Source organism: Eptesicus fuscus, chromosome 12 (assembly GCF_027574615.1).
Source record: "Eptesicus fuscus isolate TK198812 chromosome 12, DD_ASM_mEF_20220401, whole genome shotgun sequence".
In the NCBI taxonomy this organism is placed as follows: Eukaryota; Metazoa; Chordata; class Mammalia; order Chiroptera; family Vespertilionidae; genus Eptesicus; species Eptesicus fuscus.
The window spans coordinates 41553652-41568275 of NC_072484.1; the positions used below are offsets into that span (position 1 = coordinate 41553652).

The following is a 14624-nucleotide window of genomic DNA, read 5'->3' on the forward strand; positions in this document are numbered from 1 at the left end:
CTAAACAGAATCTAGGGTCAGGATTGTAGTAATCCAGAATTTAAAAATTTGAAAATTTGAGTTTTATTCCAGACTCTGCCACTTAACCTTGGTCTCTGTTTCCTCGTGTATTAAATTAATTGGTTATTTATTCATTCAATTAATATCCGTTGAGACACAGCTATGATTAAGAGGATACATCTTTGTATCCTCCTGCTCCCTTATATTCAAATCCTACCGCCCTTGCAGAGCTTGAAACTCAAAGGCTTCAAAAGTCCCGCCTCTTCCAAGCCCCGCCCATCCACCAGGCCCTTCTTTAGGCTCCTCCCCGAGTCATCACAGCCCGCGGCTAGTGTAGAAGCCCCGCCTTTCTCGTGCAGTCATCCAATGGCCAAGATACACGGCTAGGTTAATGGAGGGAGTTTTAGGTGTCCTCTTGGCGCCTGACCAGAGTCTTGGGGAATTCCGTTCCTCTTGAGAAGTCACTTCCCCGAGTTACCCCTACGAAATGCAGGCTCACCCATTCCCCCAGGTTCCCCCAGAAGGGTCGGACAAGGCTCCTGAGCACTGTCGCTGCCCTACCTACGAGCCCTGGGTCTTCACTGGACGAGGCTCTCGCCCCGCAGAATTCTGGGAGTGATAGTTTTCTTCCCCCGGTTCCTTTCCGGTACACTGGAGGCCAAGACTCGCGGGACTACGATTCCCAGACTCCTGAGCGAATGCTGGTCACGTGGCCAGCAAGGACGCGGGGCTGGTGGGCGGGGGCCCGGCGGGTGCTCCACAGCTGTCAGGGACTCCACTAGCCCGCGGGGCCCCCCTTGGCCCGGAGACCCCGGCATGGTGCGCGCGGGCGTCGTGGGGACGCATCTCCCCACGTCCGGCTTGGACATCTTCGGGGACTTGAGAAAGATGAACAAGCGCCAGGTAAGAGGCCCGCGTGGGGGGCGCGCCCTGGGAGTCAGGGCATCCTGGGCATGGCTACAGCAAGGACAGCGCCGCAACTCCCGCGCCGGGTTCTCCTAGGCCCTGGGTTCAAATCCGCACCGACCCACCTGTGGGCACGTGTGTGTGCTTTTTTGCACTTCAAGAGTCCAGTTAGGGGAGGGTGGTCAGGAAGGGTAAGAAAGTGTAAATCTAGTCGTATGGATGTCAGATGTGGTTGCGAAAGCGGGGAGGGTTGACTTGCCGTGAGTGACAGCTGTCTGCACGTATTTAAAGGGCCGCCGGGTGGAAGCGGGAACGGATTCTCTGTGGGTCTCCTGAGGCCTGACGCCCAGAGGAATGCTGCCCGCCGATGGAAGGGGCAGAAAGGCAGGCGAAAGGAAATAACTTTGTGACAATGGGAACTGTACAGTAGTGCCTTCCATTCTGGGAAGTGTTTTCCCAGCCTTGCACCGGGACTAAATACAGCTCCTTGTGCTCAGAGAGCGCAGTGGTGGTGCTCAATCATTGTGGACTGAATCGGTGTTCGGAAGGGATTCGAGAAGTCTCTAACTCCCTTCTTTTTGTTTTTTAATTGAAGTATAATTAACTTACAAAATTATGTTAGTATCAGGCTTAACTTCTTTCTCCGATTCTCTGGTCTGGCTGCACCTCGAATATAGGAGGCAGTTAGCATGTGGTCTTTGGGCAGCTGGGGTTGATTTCTCACTCTTCTGTGCCCTCAGAGGAAAACTTCCTTCTTGCTCTGTCATTAGTTAGCCCTAGATCACTGTCTTTGCGTCTTTCTCCTCAATATAAACCAAGAGGAGTAGGGACTGGAAATGAGGCTCTTTCCTCCAGGAAAAATGAGATTGCTTAAACTTCTAGAATTTAGGATCTGTAGGGCACAAATACCACGAATGGATATTAATACCATGATGAATATGAATTACTTCTACTGATGCTAATAATAAAGTGTGCTAAGAAAAATGGAACCTTCCTACTGGGAAGTTGCGATTATCTTTGAAAATGGTATTAATTCTCATGATTTTGATGGCATCCTGTTTCATTTGTCCTATTATATTGGGGAGTGAGGTGGTGCCCGTGGCAGGGCACAACTTATTCCTTTGGGCATGTGGTTTAGTTCTCTCCCCACCCCACCCGACCCCCAAGTGGAATTTCAGACTAACGCAGTGATGTGGGAGAGTTTGGTGACTTGAATTTCATGAACTGTGTTTAAGAGTCTGGTTGTTTCTAGGTGTGCATAGCTGATGAGCTCCTGGGAGTGTCTGTGATTAAGATGAGTTGGGGCAGTGATTATCATGAGCTTGAAAAACCAACAGCTGTTGTCCTGAGCATTGATACTGCCCTCAAGATTTGTTTAAAAATCTAGACTTAATTGGCTAGGTTTTTAAAATGTCTTTAAAATGGTATGATTACAGAGGATTATCATGGCAGACTATCAGAGAAGGCCTTGAATGCATCAATCCCTAAGCCATTTTGAAGGACCAGTGTATTCCCATGCTCAGTGATCAGAACTATTGGTATCTGTTGCATTGCCTATGTTTGCTAATCTTTTAATTAATATTAAGAAGCTCAAATCTTCTGTCTCCTGGTATTATTTTTTAAAGCTTTGTCCTTTTACTCCTTTCTTTTTCCCTCCAAAATAGTAAGCTGTGACACCTTGTCAGGCATGCATGCTCCACCAGCCCTGGAAGAGGGACCTCCTTTCTCTGCTGCCCCTGCTCATGCTTAATTAAGGCAAGAGCCACATGCAAAAAAAGGACTCTTTGTTTCTGCAGTGAGGAAGAGAGGAAGAAATACAGCTACTGGCATTTCTGCTGCTCTGTCAGCCAGAATTTCTAGTCTCAAATGTTTGTCGAGAACCCTCGGACATTGGCTGTTTTATCACTGGTGGACAAAGACTGAGTGTGGGCTTGCTTCTAAACTCGGCTGGGTTATTCGGTGCCAAGCATACAAAGTTGGTAGGCAGAGATGAACAACAAGGGCACCTTGTTCAAGTCAGCTTGTCGTCGCTCAATCAAAATTATGTTTTTGGATTTCAATCCTGGACTCAGATTAGTAGGTTCCTTCAAGACAGGGTGTTGGAAGTGGGATCTGTGCTTTTGCAATTAGATTGATTCAGTTTTTATATAATTGCCCCTTTCTTTAGCAAATAGATATCTTGCTCAAAGGAAGTTTTTTGAATAATTGATTTCACTTCCCCTTGATGAATATTTCAAGCATAGGAAATCATACTGGAAAGTATATTCTTAGTACCCAGCCTTTGTTAGGTAAAGCACAAGGTTTTGTAGTGTGCTTTCTTCAAGGTGAAGCCTGGTGGTTTGAAAACCTCTCTGAAAATGACAATCTCTGTTTAAAACCCTGACTTGGGGCTTTCCTAATCAGATCTGTAATTCATAACGAAACGAAGTTTGTTTATCAAATCCTTCCATTCAGACGGAGCAGGTGGAGAGGTTTTTGGTGAGCTGCAGTGAGGAGCTTCTGCTTTAGACAGATGTGAGGACACCAGTTGCACTTTGGAAGCAACACTTTGCTCAATGCTTCAACAGTATCCGCTTAGCACGCCAGGTTCCTTTTCTCTCTCCTGGGAATTTAAGGATCGTTTCATAATTTGGTATTGACACAATAGCCAAAGAGTTGTTTTTTAAAAAGGTGTGTAACTTTAATTTTGAGTTACATTTATTTTCCTGTTTTTATTTATTACATCAAAATGTATTCAGTTATTTTAATTCACTTTTTATGTCCCCACTTTCAGTCATATCCTTCCAAATTACCTTGAATTACATAAGTTCACATAGGTGTAATATTAGCAAGAGACAGGTTTGAGCTCTGTATCACATCAGAATATGTTTTCATGTTTGTCACACTGTTTAAAATGATTATTTTAATAGTTAATATCCTGTCAGTTGCACTTCCTTTAAGCCTCCCCCCCTCCCCCATTTTGGAATTAATCCATGCTCATCCTAGGAATTTTAAAGCATAGAGAATAGTTGAAAGGAGAAAATGGAATTCTTCATCATTCCACTGTGCTAAGGTAGCCTCTGTTAGTATCTTGGGGGCATCTCCCTGTGCGTATTTTCTAAACTGTTTTATAGTTTGTGGGGATCCTACTACAGCCTACATTTTTCACTTAACGTATCTTTTTTAAAATATAATTTTTTATTGATTTCAGAGAGAAAGGGAGAGGGAGAGAGAGAGAGAGAGAAACATCAATGATGAGAATCATTGATCGGTTGCCTCCTGCAAGCCCCTGACTGGGGATCCAGCCCTCAACATGGGCATGTGCCCTGACCAGGAATCAAACTGTGACTTCCTGGTTCATGGGTTGACGCTCAATTACTGAGCCACGCCAGCTGGGCCACTTAATATATCTTAAGTGTTTTCATGTCACTGAATTTTTTTTTTTTTTGCATTGTTTTAAATAGAGCAGTAACTTGCCATTATTTATGCAAATCATTTCTCTATTATTGCTCATTTATTTCCTTTTCCCCATTGTTAGAAATAGGACTGTGATATATATCTTGTGTCATAGCCCCTTATCTACCTTTATCTTAGACTGAATTATGAGAAGTAGAATTACTGGGCCAAGGGTAACGACCTCTTGATACTAAATTGCTTTCTGGATGGTTATGTCACCTTGCATCCCAAATGCACCTTTGCCAAGAACTGGTTATTAGTATTTAAAAAAGCCCCAACCTTAAATTTTCTAGGTAAAAAAAAGGAGGAGTCAGGAGGGTGAAGGCAGGATTTGATTTAAGCACTTTAACTGTTTATTTACTACTTGCAGTTCTTCTCTGGACAATTAATCGTTTTAAGCCTTTACTTCTTTTTTGCTCCAAGACAGGAAAGGGAACAAGATCAATCAAAAAGTAGAAACTAGAAAACAGATGAAGAGTGCTGACAGCTAGAAAAAGGCAAAATCCTAAGCCAGCAGTGGGGGAAACTGAGGAAAAACTTCACTGTTTGTGCTGCAGAATCCTCAGACTCACGAAGTGGCAGTTCCCATGTCTCTGGAACTGGGGGTGAAGGGGAAGTGGGGGTGAAAGAGCTGAGAACCAGATCCCCAGCTGTCCCCGCCAGAGCCCTCAGAGGGTTTCCTCTCCCTGGTGGGGGTCTGGAAGTTTATTCTTGGGAGGGTCCTGGAGTACGGCTTCCAGGCCTAGTGGAGGATGTGCATACTGGGCTTGGAGGGACTGCATGCTGATGATGGAGACACAGTGAAGGGTGGAGGTCCGGGAGGAACTGACCCATGTAGGTGAGCACATAGGCCAGAGACAGGCACATGCGGTCAGGTAGAGGGGGTTAGAGACTTGGAGATCAAGCAGGTACAGTCCCAGGTGTGTGGCTGAGAGTGGATGGCTCAGGTAGCGGGAGAAGGTTGTTGGAGACTAGGAGGAATTGAGACACCAGAGTGTTGGGTGGGCCAGCCACAGGGCTCCGCAGATCACCCCGGGCAGCCACAGGGATTGTGAAGGAGACTGAGGCAGGTACCCGAGTAAGGAGCCATCCAGAGGACAGCAGGGCAGGTGCCCCAAGGGCTTACATTTCCAGTAGACTAGGCGCAGTGGCTTCTGTCCCCATAGCCTCTTGGAGGACGGTGGGCATCTGGACCAACAGTGCAGCCACAGCTGCACAGGGGTATGTGCTGTGGGCAGGTGCTGCGTTTCCCCTCAGTCCCCAGGGGCTGGTGGTGTGGCAGGCATTGGTCAGCGAGGAGGAGCCTTGTGCTTCAGCATGCGAGAGACAGGGAGGGATGAAGACAAGCCCTGTGGGTCTTAACTCAGTGGTCTCAGGTGGGGCATTCAGCTCAGAATGATGTATTAACTCATGTGACTTTCCATTTATGGAAAATCTGATCATCCAGCTGTTTAAACTTTTTGTTGACTTTTAACATGTCTTTCAGATAGCGAAGAGTGTCATTGCTAAGTACTGTAGGCTTTGGGGCCTCTTCGGCCAGGGGGCTGAGGAGTGGCTCTGGGTGATCTGCGCTGCGGGTGCCAGGTGCTCAGGTCAGGCCTGTGTGCTTGCACTACAGTGAGGCCCTCCCAGCAGTTTGAGTGGCGGCGCCCTCACAGGTGGAAGGCGCTGGGAAATCCCGGAGACGAGCAGTCGCAGTGAGGCTTTAACAAAGCAGGTCCCATGGAATGCTCTGGCTTCCCTCTCCCTTTTCTCTCATTGAAGGAGAGACGTACATGGGAGGCTCATCCCATGGACAGATGTGGGATTTTACAGAAGCACACATGCAGCTCAGGGTTAGCACGCTCCGCCTTTGGTTTTAACGCTGGGTCGGCCTTTCTTGTTCCAGTTGTATTACCAGGTCTTGAACTTCGCCATGATCGTGTCTTCTGCACTCATGATCTGGAAGGGCTTGATCGTCCTCACTGGCAGCGAGAGCCCCATCGTGGTGGTGCTGAGGTAGGTCCCACGAGCTGTACACTGCTGCCCGGACCCAGAGGCGGGGTCACCTTGCCAGCAAGCCTGCATGACAACCCAGACTCAGTACTGTAATTGGACAGAAGTCTTCTTTATTGATATCTGTTTGAGAATATTTTATTTTTTCTGGCTGCTGTTGGAAATCTTGTTTTTTCCAACAGACATGTTAGAGTTTTTACATGTTGATGCTGATGCTCCTCTGCAAAACATTCACGTTTGTATTTTAATGTTTTAATCCACGTAAAAGGACAGTTTAACAAAATGGTATTAATGCATTATTTATGTACAAATTGATTTTTAAACAGAGGTGATTTAAGACTGTTACTTGATTGTAGCAAACAGGCATCCCAGTGCCTAGCAGAGTATTGAGTATGTTTTTTTGTTGTTGTTGTTAATCCTCACCCGAGGATATTTTTCTATTGCTCTTTTAGAGAGAGTGGGAGAGAGAGGGAAAGACAGAGAGAAACACACTGAGTGGTTGCCTCTTGTACGTGCCCGACTAGGGCCTGGGCTGGGGAGGAGCCTGCAACCAAGGTATGTGCCCTTGACTAGATTTGAACCTGGGACCCTTTGGTCCGAAGGCTGAGTCTCTATCCACTGAGCCAAACTGGCTAGGGCTTGAGTATGTTTTTAAGCTTCCCCTGCAGTATTGGGTAGGTGGCTACTCTCTTCTCAGACTATTACTCTTATACAGCACAGCCTGTTTATTTTAGAAGAGTTGATACTTTAATTAATGTCATGTAGCCACAAAGTCATCCAAGGGGAAAAACTTAGCAGTCAGTTTGAAATTGAAAAGCCATGTTTGGGAGCCCTTAGCTGCTTCAAGATGCTCTCTATACATGTGTCTTAGATCATGAAGTCTTACTTACGTGGGCGGGAATGGAGCCCCTTAGGAGGGAATGGGGCCCAAGCTCATGGATTTCAGACCCCCCCAGCCTTGCTTCAGTCATGACAGCTTCACTTCATGTATCATATGTTAGACTTCCTAGGGAGATTTCATTGGAAGGGTGAATTTAATGGCTTTTGAAAAAAAGAAGAAATTAAAAACCTCGAATTTATTTTATTTCTATTTTTTATTGAATTTATTGGGGTGACATTGGTTAATAAAATTATATAGGTTTCAGGGGTATAATTCTATACGACATCATTGTGTGTTCACCACCCCAAGTCAAGTCTCCTTCCATCACCATTTATTCTCCCTTTACCCTTTGATGCCAGACTCTTTACCCTCTCTTATCTCTCCCCACCCCTCTTCCCTCCAGTAATCACCATACTGTTATGTCTATGAGTTGTTGTTTTTTGTTTTGTTTAATCCCTTCACCTTTTTCATCCAGTCCCCAGCCCCCTCCCCACTCACAGCTATCAGTCTGTTCTCTGTATCTATGAGTCTGTTTCTGTTTTGCTTGTTAGTTTATTTTGTTCATTAGATTCCACATGTAAGTGAAATCATATGGTACTTGTCTTTCTCTGACTAAAAACCTCAAATTCCGATGGGCCCTCTCATGTAACAGATAGGGAACCTGAGGCCCAGCGACGCCAGGGCACTTGCATCTCATAGTCACTTTGGCAGAGCCACGACTGGATCTGAGATGTTCTGCTTCTTCTGAAATCACACACACACATACACACACACACACTCACACACACACACACGCACACACGTGTGCACACACTCGCGCACACACTTGTATTCAGAAATTGTGAAATTGCAGTGTGTAGAGACTTTTTAAAAAACATCCTTTACAATTCTAAAGCAATTTGGTTTGTCACCATAAACTATTGACATCATGAGAGGTGTGTGAGCTTGGGGGAATGCCTGACCCATGAGGAAAGCAAGTGTAAGCTGATGTTGGTAAGACGTTTCAAAGAACTGGTTTCCTCATGGGACACGACAGTGGCTCTGGTTGTCCGACTCCAGTGCACTCGCCTGCCTCTGAGCCCCATCCAGGGGCTGTCTTTGTAGCTGCAATTCCTAGTTGTTACTGGAGTCCGAGGTGGCTTTCTAAAAACATCTTCCCATTGTGTGTCTTCCGCAGTTTTGCTGAAAGAGGAAAGATGAAGCAGTCGATGAAGAAATTATCTTAAGCATTTTAGTCATTATTCTTTCAAAGGAGACAAATCCCTGAACCAATTATGTTTTATTTTCAGAAGAAGACAAAATAAACTTCCATGTTGGGAGATTAAAAAAACAACAGCAACAACACAAATTTGTTTTAACTCATTTCTAGCCCTTTCTACCTTTTTTGTCAGATCTCCTATTTTTGAGTGCTAGATCTATTACCAAACCGAGTATCACTGGTTTCACTTACAAATAAACACATCAGCAGGTACTTAGTGCCAGGCCAGTCTCCACTGCGCTTCTCCTTGCTATGTTCTGTGGGTGCTGACAAGTTGAAGGTGTGCTGGGCTGGGTGGGATGGGAGCCAACTTCTCAAGCTGCTTCCATTGTGACTCCACGTTTTCCTTTAAAGCTCCTTATTTCTTCACCAATGGGGTTCATTTTCCTTCCAGCCCTCGGTCAGCATTGCTTGTATGATACCTGTATAGCCATATGCCTACGCCGTATTTATTCTCTCATGCATTAAACAAAGCATGAGCATATGTAAAATGAATTCTATTTTGATAATTTCAGTTTCCACTAGATTACAATTGACTTTGAATCCAGTGGAGATTTTTGGCATGGGTTTAAACTGGTATCATGTGGGATTATTTATTGACCTTCACATCAAAATCATTGGTTAGAATTGGGCCTTCTCTAGAATATGGTCAAAAGGATGGCATTGTAGGAACCAAAAGACTCGGGTTTGAATTTCGTTCCAGCCCTCAGTTTGGCTGGCGGATAGCTCATCCTCCTAAGTGCGTTCATGTATTTGTTTCTCATTCCTTGAACAAGTACGTCGTGTCCTAGGTGCTGGGGATACACCACGAAATGGAAGAACTGTTCTCGAGTGTTAACCAGCTTGCAGTCTGCAATTCTGAATGAAAATAGTAATGTGTTTATAGGTGTGGATTTTTTAAAGGCTAAATATTGGCTCTTCTCAGACTTAAGTCTAAGAAGAAATTATCTCCTTTCACTTAATGTTATCACCTTGCACAGTCAGAAGGAAACACTACGGCTTGTTTCATAGCTCATAGGCCTACTGGACTATGGATGAAAGTTGAAACTCGAACTCATATGTTTATTATTATATTTATTGTGAGTTGAAATGTTCACCTGTGACCCCAGGGTGATTTGGGTGTGCTTTTGTGTTTCTTTCTAGTGGCAGCATGGAGCCAGCCTTTCACAGGGGTGACCTTCTGTTCCTGACAAACTTCCGGGAAGACCCTATTAGAGCTGGTGAAATCGTGGTTTTTAAGGTTGAAGGACGAGACATTCCAATAGTTCACAGAGTAATCAAAGTTCATGAAAAGTAAAGAGGCTTTTCTTCTTTTCGGTGTTGTTTTGTAAATTGTTGGTAGACTGTGTTAATGGTTGATTAAAAAGTGCAAAAGCACTGAATTATGTTCCTAGTTCTGCCATTTACTAGTTGGGTGACTTTGATTTGCTACGTAGCTCAGTCTGTAAGATGGAAATGATATACTTTACCCACAGTAACTCACAGGGTGGTTATGAGAACTATGGAACTGACATTCATTAAAGACCTTGAACGAAGTGAGATGGAATGTATGGCAGCATAATATTAGTTATTTGAAGGACTCCCAAAGAAAATCAAATTCCATTGTAATTGAGGATTATTTTGATAAGAGAATTCATTTCTGAAATACAGAAAGCTGCCTGTTTTCCATTTTATGTCATTTTGGACCAAGTGGCATTCTCAACAGTATTAGCCTAGGATGGATAAAAATTTCTTTCCCCAACTCATCCCATAATTCCATCCTTGCATATCCTGCATTAATTCTACCCCCATTCCCCAAAATTGCCTTTCCTTTCCTTTAAATGCCAGTGATTACTTATTAAGACACCTTGAGAACCAAAAATAATGACTTCTAGCTCAAATACATTAAGTTTCTATGAGGTACTACAGTCACATGATTTGTGAAAATGTTACATTTTATATGCTTGTTTATTCACTTACCCTATGTAGGCTTATTAATGTGGCATTTTTACCTGCATGAGTTATGGAATTAAATTTAGGTTTGTATATTTGTGTTTTTGAAAGCACATTACTCATTCAGGCTGTATGTGCGTGCACCGTAACTATTTGTACATTTCTGGTATTTAGAGTCTCATTCCATTCACTGCTTCCAGATTCCCCAAAGATGTTGATACTTAAAAATAGTCATTTCATTTTACTCTAAACATTAGAATGACCCTGTTCCAAGTCTGTGTTAATATACGAATGTTACTTGATGTCTACTTGTTAACTTACTGTTGAGGAGATACGCTCAGTCATAACGTGACAGTATTCTCATCAGATTTAAAACAAGATGAGAAACTGTTCTAAGTGGAGGAAATAACGATGACTTGCGGTAATTTGCATGACTTGTGAGAGACTGCCCGGATTTTTATCCTCTTGATTTCCTTTATGACCATGGCTGCAAATCAGCTTGCTCCTTTTGGTGTGGTTTCAAGTCTTTGTGGGCTTTTAAGCTTTTATCAAATTATAATAGTGCATTTTTTTTTCACTTGTCCATTGAAAGAAGACTCTTTATAGCTCTACAATGCTGTAATATTGTGTTTCGAGTGTCAAGGCAATGTAAGCACCAGTTTAGATGTTTAAAATGAATCCCATGTGTCTCTTTAATGCTGGTTTTATGCCATTTGTGATTCCTGTTTCTTTGCAAACTGGATTTTACACCACTCTGCTCAGTGGTGAAGGAACGAATGCATTAACACATTCTGCAGCTGGCAAGGAAAAGGAAGTAAGAGGTAAAGGAACCCTTGCATTTGACTTCGTTTGTGCTCAGATCTGTACGCAGATCAGGTTCATGTCTAGAGTGAAGAATATAATCCACGTGAAAGCAGTTGCTGGAAGCTCATCACTGCCTTACTGGTGCTCTTGTGCTTTGCAGTTGTCAGGGTAACTTGAGTGTTTGAGAATTAAGTCTATAAAATTGTCATTAGATTTGTGCTTTAGTTGAATGGTTATCTGTAAGCAATCATCTTAGACCAAGAAAGATCAGGTTATCTTAGACTGCTTTCTAAATGCCCATATCTGGCTGTAAAGTGTTGGATAAACTAATTTTTGCTAATGCTGCTGTGCTGGAAGTAATTTTTGAAAGGACATTGTTTTGCTTTCCAGAGATAATGGAGACATCAAATTTCTGACTAAAGGAGATAATAATGAAGTTGATGACAGAGGCTTATACAAAGAAGGCCAGAACTGGCTGGAAAAGAAGGATGTGGTGGGAAGAGCCAGAGGGTGAGGATTACCTTTTAAGTTGTATAGCAGATTCGGAAACCAGAGAAGCTAACTGTCTGAGATAATAGGATCATTCATTGTAAGTAGTACCTGTGAAGAGAGCTGTCAGAGTTCTGGTTTGTATTGTGATAACGAAATAAAACTCAGGACTGACCCAGGACCTAACATCAAAGCTGAGTACAAGTGTGTTATCTATGTCATGGTCTTGATTCTGTTTTGAAATAATTCCTCACCCAGAGAGTAGTTATTCGTTGGTCTTAAATAACAGTGACAAGAGATCCGCTCAGAGATAACCACTGTTTAACACTTGGTGAATATTCTAGATACTTCCTGTCCCTGTGCAGATGTGTATGCATATGTAATATATAATTTTACATAGAAGAGTTTAATTTATTTTTAACCCAACAGGAAGTTGGAACTAGCTTTCATTGTCAAATCTACATCTTTTTAAATGGCTACAGAATCGCCACTTATTTAACTAATCCTCTGTTGGTGGATATTCAGGTGATTTCCTGTTTTTCACTATTAAAAACAGTTATGTGATAAATCTTTTAATAGTCATCTTGGAATAATTGTTTCAGCAATGAGTTCTGCTTCTGATTGACCTCAGACAGTGTATCTTCTTATTAGGAAAAAAAAAGGGGGGGGGGAACCTCCTGTCTTTTGGTGACCCTTTTATGTTAACCCTTGTTAGAAATGCCTTTTTAAAATCTTATCTAAATCCCACCAGCTGTGTGAGGCTGGAGAACACTGGTTCCCATTTTCTAAGATCCAGCTTTATTCATCAAATTGTAGTGTAAAGCCTCTTTCTACCCCTTTTCTCTCTCTGCTCACCTTTTAACCATTTTTACTCTATTGCATTTCCACATGAATGTCTGCAGGAGATGAGAGAGACTTCCAGTTGGTCAGTCCTGTATTTTTAGAAACTCTGGTATAGGTTTTGTATAAGTGGGAGCTCCAAGCCACCGATTGAAAGGGACTGGAGGGGACTAAGGGTGTATTGCCTTGATCCCCATTAATGGCATTAATGTTGTCAGCGTGATTGTTGGCCAGCCTGTGCTCCCAGCCTTCTCTCTCTGGTATCATAGATCAAATTGTGAGAGTCATAGAGATTTGTATTCACTGCCCAGCACACTTGTTTGTTCCATCTGAAAAGCACCGTGGAATGAAAACGATGACGATTCTGGATGTAGAATTATCCGTGTACTTTAAACGCTTTCTCTAACAGCAGTTCTTAGCGTGGGATCTGAATCTCACTGCGGTACTAAAAGATGAAAATGAGGCCAATGAAAGTTGCCCATTCCATTTGTACAAGTGGCTCGGCTATTTATTTTAATTATGTTGTGGTGAATGCTGCTAGTGGAGATGAGTAGCATCTCCAGCCAAAATCCAGAGCCTGGTTAAAAATTGTCCTGGCTGTCGGCTCTGGTGCTTTTTACTGAGAAAGCCTTCGAGACAGGAGAGACCGTTGCTCTGACAGCCCCAATCATGCCAATCCCGAGTAGGACTTGTTTCCTAAAGCTGGTTTATGGTGTTTTCAAAGGTTACTTTCATATTACAAACAATTTTGATATCTCTGACCTTTTATCTCACAATTTAGGTTTTTACCATATGTTGGTATGGTCACCATAATAATGAATGACTATCCAAAATTCAAGGTAGGAATTTATATGTATGTCTGTATTTTTTTTTTAAATTGGAGCTTTTTACATGTGCAGTTATAAAGATTCAGTTTGTTTAAAATGTTTTGCTAGTTATGTTTTCTACAGAGTATTTGTTGTTAACTGCAAAGGAACATAATCATTTCAGTTATAGATTTAAAATAGCTACTTTTATCTTTTATGTTCATAATGTGTTCTAATATGGCACCTATATGTTTGTTGCTTTTTATTATGGAAATATTTAAAGAAACAAAGAAGTACAATAAACTCAGTAATGCTAATTTCCCAGCGTCAGTGAAAATGGTGTCTATATTTTTTTAAAAAAAACACTTGAAGAACAATAGGAAACCTACGTGGGATGAGCAGTGCATTAGCTGTGTGTGCTGGGGTTTGAGCCTTCGTCCTTGAATAGATTTTTGGGTTTTTAACCACAAGTGGCATTAACAGCTAATGTGGAGGACAGGAGGGGAGAGGTCACCCTTTGATTCCGTCCTCGGTCCGGTATTGAACAGACTTCATCTGAACACATTTGCAACCCAAATGTATCTGTAGCCCTCGCAGTAACTTTCCATTCTCTTTTCTTTACAGTATGCTCTTTTGGCTGTAATGGGCGCATATGTGTTACTAAAACGTGAATCCTAAAGTGAGAAGCAGTTCCTGGAATGAAGATTGAAATGAATTCTATTGAAAAAGAGAAAAAACTAATATATTTGAAATGTTCCACTTTCTGTATACAAGGGAAATAAATGCGGAGACGTTTGTGTCTTGTCCAAATAAATGATTCATCAGTGAAGATTGTTTTCTTCTGTGGGCTCTGATTTGAATCTGCTCAGTGTACCTGCCCCTTGTGGCAGTTGTTCTGATCCGAGGGCGGGGGCTGCGCCACTCCAGGAATCAGGCGGCCACTTCAAGGCCTGCGAGGGGCAGGGCATGGTCCACGTGACATAGTTGTCATGTCCGAGTTTCAAAAATGAAAGTCTTTGCATTTCAGGGGGAAACGAGCAGGCCCTTGAAAACAGATGGCTTCATCTTTATTAAAATGGAATCTGATCATTCGTAAAGCCTGTAACTGTTTTTAGAAAGAAAGGTATAATCTGCTTTGTTTTTGTGGTCTATTCTGTCTTGAGGTGGTTGGATCACTTATTTGAAAGTGTTTAATAAACACAGCGCACACTCCTTGGACAAACTGCAAAAAGCACAGAGTGTAAAAGGGGCCTGTCCCCTCCTCACATTCTCAGGCATC

General features: G+C 42.8%; 1 protein-coding gene across 2 annotated transcripts; it reads left to right on the forward strand.

Moving 5' to 3' along the window:
• Nucleotides 1-699: 699 nt before the first annotated feature.
• On the forward strand, nt 700-14174 carry SEC11C (SEC11 homolog C, signal peptidase complex subunit). Of its 2 annotated transcripts, XM_008149595.3 has the most exons (6): nt 704-903; nt 6230-6339; nt 9618-9767; nt 11601-11720; nt 13321-13378; nt 13970-14174. In XM_008149595.3, the coding sequence occupies exons 1-6, from the start codon at nt 817-819 to the stop codon at nt 14021-14023; spliced, it is 579 nt and encodes a 192-aa protein (XP_008147817.1). In that variant the 5' UTR covers nt 704-816; the 3' UTR covers nt 14024-14174. The 2 variants fall into 2 exon arrangements, with proteins under 2 accessions (XP_028013433.1, XP_008147817.1); XM_028157632.2 differs by lacking the exon at nt 9618-9767 and having other exon boundaries at nt 700-903.
• The last annotated feature ends 450 nt before the right edge of the window (nt 14175-14624 follow it).

What these genes read in the sequence shown, in the direction of transcription:
- SEC11C (XM_008149595.3), top strand. Translation starts at nt 817, where the DNA reads ATGGTGCGCGCGGGCGTCGTGGGGACGCATCTCCCCACGTCCGGCTTG. An exon ending in CCCATCGTGGTGGTGCTGAG is followed by an intron (nt 6,340 to 9,617) that starts GTAGGTCCCACG and finishes GTTTCTTTCTAG; the next exon opens with TGGCAGCATGGAGCCAGCCT. An exon ending in GTGGTGGGAAGAGCCAGAGG is followed by an intron (nt 11,721 to 13,320) that starts GTGAGGATTACC and finishes CTCACAATTTAG; the next exon opens with GTTTTTACCATATGTTGGTA.